Below are 5,025 nucleotides of genomic sequence, written 5' to 3'. Positions count from 1 at the left end.
CTATTTTGTTTGCTTATATGCATGTTTATTGGAACTTGTATATTCATTTCCTTCATGCATATATTCCTTTTTGTAAATTGTTTGTCATCATCAAAAAGGGGGAGATTGTTGGCCTTCTTGTTTTGATGATGATTTACAAACAATTTACTACTAATGTTGTTTGTCTAGTGTTTGTGCATTCCTATGTTTTGTAGACAAACAACGTAGTTGGAGGATGGATGGATTGCGCCATAACGACGATATCAAATGGAGGTTGGCGGAATTGTGGAGTGAAGCATCGTACAATTCAAGTTCAAGATCCAAGTTTAGCTTCATCCGCAAGTGTACCAAGATAGAGCTTCGTTGAAGATCAAGATTGCTTGGGTAATTTAGTTTAGGTTTTATATTATGTGTGTTAGATACTCTAAGCTCAATATCATATACACACACGTATTTGGTTTCTATGTATATATATAGTTATATATATACATGCATGGTTTTGGGTTTTTATGTTTTGAACACTTTTGCAAAATAATGAGATTTCATAATTGGGAAATGCAAATTGGAAAATTCTTTTTGTAACATGTTCAAAATATCATTTGCAAACATTTCTCAAAGTTTCATCAAGTTTGGAATTGATTTGTTATGTTTAAAGGAATTTACAAATTCACGTTTTCGTTCGTGCACATGTTCGTGCATGTTTTACAAAACTGATGAGTTTTTACAAATGAGAAGTGATATTTGAAAAATTCTTTCTCTGACATGTTTATATACATGTTTAGAAACTTTCCTCCAGTTTTTACTATTTTTGGAGTTGATTTACTGTGCCTACTTGATTTTACAAAATCGTGTATCACAGCAGATTTTCAGAAACTGTATTTTTGTGTTCAAACATTTATTTCTCTCAACTGGGAAATGATTTTTCAGAAATTCTTTCTCTGACATGTTAATCTACATGTCTAGAACATTCCCACAAAATTTCATAATTTTTGGAGTTCATTTACTATTTTAAATTGATTTTACAAAATTGCTGTGCATTGCTACAGTAATCCGGTCGACCGAAATTTTGGTCGGTCGACCGAAATTTCCTCCGGTCGACCGGTACGGTCGACCGACGCTGTTTCTGCTCGATTCCCAGGTTGGGATCTTCATCGCGGTCGACCGACGATATTTTCGGTCGACCGACAAGTTGACCGTTGGCTTCCAACGGCTCTTTTCTGAGCTGATTCACTGGGGCTGTTTTTGTCTTTTGACTTGGGTTTTTGCTGAGATTTCTAGTGGGTATAAATACCCCATTGCTGATGTCTTTTCAAGTTAATCAAGTGAGTTTTAAAAACAAGTTTAAGGGTGTTTTGTGTTTGTTTAAAAGAGTGTTTAAGAGTTTGGTTTGTGAAGATAATTTCACAAGGGCTTGAGGAGATAATCTTTGGTGTTTGGGCTTCAAATCATCTCTCTCACTCTTTTCATTTATTGGAGAAGTTTTCTAAACTCAATCTAGCTTTACAATTTATTATTTTGATTATAATTTCATAAGCTAGATTTCATATTGAGTTTAGTTTAATTGTTTTATTGATACTCTTTGTTCACACACAACCTATTGAGCTTATTGTATTTGCATACATTATATAATTGGGTTGTGGGATAGTGTGACATTGAGTTGAGCCTAATTGAGTTCTCACCTTGTTAGAGAGAACAATCATTTGCTATATTGTGCTTAATTGTTAAATCACTTTGTAATACTCTTGTACACCGAGTGAGGAGTGTGTGGTGAGAGTCGGGGATCGTCCCAAGAGGAGTGGCGTCGGTTGACGTGCCTAGGGAGAGGTTGTAACCGAGCACTTGAGGGAGACACGGCTAGGTCCAACACTTAGTGGGTGTAGAGTGTGATTGCAAGAGTGTGAGTTGTAGAGTTTTCGGTTAGCTAGAAAACCGAGTGTGTAGAAGAAGTTCCGGCTTCCAAACCGGATTGTGTTAGTGGATTTCTCCCCGGGAGTGGGGAGCGGAGACGTAGGACGGAAGGTCCGAACTCCGTGATCATATTGCTTGTTTGAGTGTGCTTTGGCGTTCATTCATATTTATGTTCATATCTTATATCGCCATTGTCATTAGCTCATTATCTATATCATCCACTATCTTGTTTAGATTGTTTACCCCTTGTGTTAGTTTACATATCCTATACATATATCATATTGTATATCTCTTTGATAGGATATATCATCTTGTGTTAGCTCATATATCCTTGCATATATCTCATAGTATATCTCATTGCTAGGATATTTACCTTTGTTCATTTTGCTTATTCTTGCACATAACTCTTGTATATCTATCTTGCAAGAATATACTTGTTAATTAATTTTAATTGGCATTTAATCGGTTTAGATTAGCATAAGACCCTAATCACCCCCCCTCTAGGGTCTAACAAATATATCTATTGTTTCATATTTATACGGTTAAACTTAAAAATGATAAATTGAAAACGTGTATGTGTGTAATATTTGAGCTCTAAGTATAACACATAAAGTATACAACCTAGATTACAAAACTATACCCAAGCTAATGATCTCTTCGTGACGCTCGATCTTGGTAAAATGGACGAAGTGCAATAGTGTTTTTGACTTGAAATGCAAATGCCTTCATTCCGGTTTCCTCCAACCTCCAAAAGATGTCGTCGTTAAGCTTAATTCTAACCAACCGCCAACCGAGAATTTTTGTGTAGAATACCTAACAAGTAAATAAACACTCGACAAATATTGTTAGGAATTATTTGTTAATCATCAAAACTAGATTAGACAGTAGGCTCATAAATATGAGACCTAACATAAACTTCACAACCAACTCATAACTTTTAAAACCAACACATAACCTTCCTTCACAACCAACTCATAACCTTAACAACAAACTCATTACAGTGAAATAGCAACAATATTTAAATTTACAGTCTCTACTTTAATCTTAAGTCATCGATTTCAAAAAAAATTCAACAATATATAAAATAATAAAAAATATAGCACTCAGATTCAACTACAAGTTAAAAAAGGAAAAAAGTACACCGGGAGTCGCGAAGTTCCAGCCTTTTTCTTTGTAACGGCGACATTTCAAATCATCACAGTGACATCATGAAAAAAAAAGAGAAAGATAGAGTATTATAGTATTCACATGTTTTAAACTCTTGGATTTTGTGTTTTGGGGCTCAGAGAATTGAGGCTTTGCTTTTGAGGGTTTTGAAAGTGTTGAAAAAGTCTTGGGGGCGGACAGAATAATTGTAAAGAAATTGGGGGCTACAAGCAATTTCCCCAAAAAGAAAATAAAAGAACTACTGTGCTGCGGGTAGTGGTTATAAGGTACCGATAGAGCTCACCAGGAGGACCCTCATCGCCACAAATGTCAAGGAACTCATGTGGTTGGTAACTAACACCACAACGTTTGACTGATGAAAGAGCGAGAAACGGATAATTTTTTATTCACTAGAGCCCTTATTTGATAATATTATAGGATGTTGCCCTGCCATTTAGGTCCCCAAAACTGTTAACCATTTCTTTAAGGATTGAATCTGTCAGCACTCAGAGAAACATTTTAAAAATACTTTCGTAGTTCAAGCACCATCAAGTTCACTATATAGCCTATGTAATCGTGAATCAAAATTGAAGCTCGGCCAATCAAAAATCGTCAAAAATATTCAATCAACATAAAAGCGTACACGCAAGCTTAAAAAAACCAGTCAAATGACCAACCACGCCTAACTTCTCTCCCCGGTGCAAATAAAGTCAACAAATCACACCTTTTAACCTTCAATCACGAAGCAATACATCAACAAACATCTTACAATACCAAATCCAACAAATTATAGCAAACCACTGGATCACGCCACCACCATGTCCAGCTTAGAAGAAGATCAGCCCGCAAGCTACAGCCTCAGCACCCGCATCCTGACCACAGCAATCCTGACCGTGGCATTCGTCGTCGTCCTCCTCGTCCTCCTCCACCTCTACGTCCGCTGCATCCTCCGTCGCAGCAGCGTCACGTTCCGTCGGGGCAACATCACTCTCTTTCGCGTCGCAAGCGAGGCCAATCACGTCGAACCCCAGCCCATCGGGCTCGATCAGTCTGTAATTTCCTCACTGCCGATGTTGGCGTATCATAGGAACGGCAAGGATGAGTGCCCGATATGTCTGAGTGCAGTGGAAGAAGAGGAGATGGTCAGAGTGTTGCCTAATTGCAAGCACTTGTTCCATGTCGAGTGCGTCGATATGTGGTTGCATTCGCATACTACGTGCCCGGTGTGTCGGTCTACGGTTGGGATGGGGGATTCGGGGTTGGTGTCGAGGTTGGGGTCGTCGCTGCGGAGGATGATGAGCAGGGAGAGGTCAGGGAGAAGAGTGCAAGCGGATGGATTGGATATTGAGTTGCGGAGACAGAGTAGCGTATCGTAAGGGGCTAATTCAAATTTTGTGGCATTCATGAGGGGCTCAACGTAATTTTCCCATTTCATTATTAGGTGCCAAGACTTTGGACTTTGGAGGGTTTGGTTAGTGAATGGTACATGTGAGGGAGCCTCAGGAGTCCTAAACTTGTTTAGGAGTGGAAAAATGTCATGCAGGTTTTGACTTTCTGTGATTAATTAATTGCGTTCACTTGGATTCATTTGTAGTCTATAAGTCGTGGTTACATTGTGGATGTATGTCACTAGTGTTAATTACGGTTTTAACCGCAGGAGTGAATCACTGACTGTAAAATTCACAAAGTTCCCTTTTATTTCTTTGAAAAGAATTGCCCATCATAGTCCCATAAAGCCCGTTAAAAACTTTTGTCGGATGAAGAATAAAGAGGAAAACCGACCACACAGTGGAGTAGACATAATGGTAGGCGTTGCAAGAGGAAGAGTAACTGGAATATTAAACCTCCAGAATAAATGGAGAATTTTGGATCCTCGGATTCCATAATCCATCCTCATAGAAATGCATTCACTAACATTGATACAAGATCAAGCATAGACTAGTTAACCACAGCAATTAACATTGAAAGAGGAACATAAACTTTTTATAGATA

At 38.1% G+C, this 5,025-nt stretch overlaps 1 protein-coding gene across 1 annotated transcript; it reads left to right on the top strand.

Annotated features, from left to right (window-relative positions):
* LOC109843182 (RING-H2 finger protein ATL2-like) lies at nt 3,717-4,670 on the top strand. Its single transcript, XM_020412113.1, has one exon. The coding sequence runs from the start codon at nt 3,852-3,854 to the stop codon at nt 4,407-4,409; it is 558 nt and encodes a 185-aa protein (XP_020267702.1). The 5' UTR covers nt 3,717-3,851; the 3' UTR covers nt 4,410-4,670.

The sequence above is a fragment of the Asparagus officinalis genome, chromosome 5 (genome assembly GCF_001876935.1).
Source record: "Asparagus officinalis chromosome 5, Aspof.V1, whole genome shotgun sequence".
Taxonomy (NCBI): Eukaryota; Viridiplantae; Streptophyta; class Magnoliopsida; order Asparagales; family Asparagaceae; genus Asparagus; species Asparagus officinalis.
Note: the sequence above shows the minus strand (reverse complement) of the source record. Positions and strands in the feature narration are given on the sequence as shown.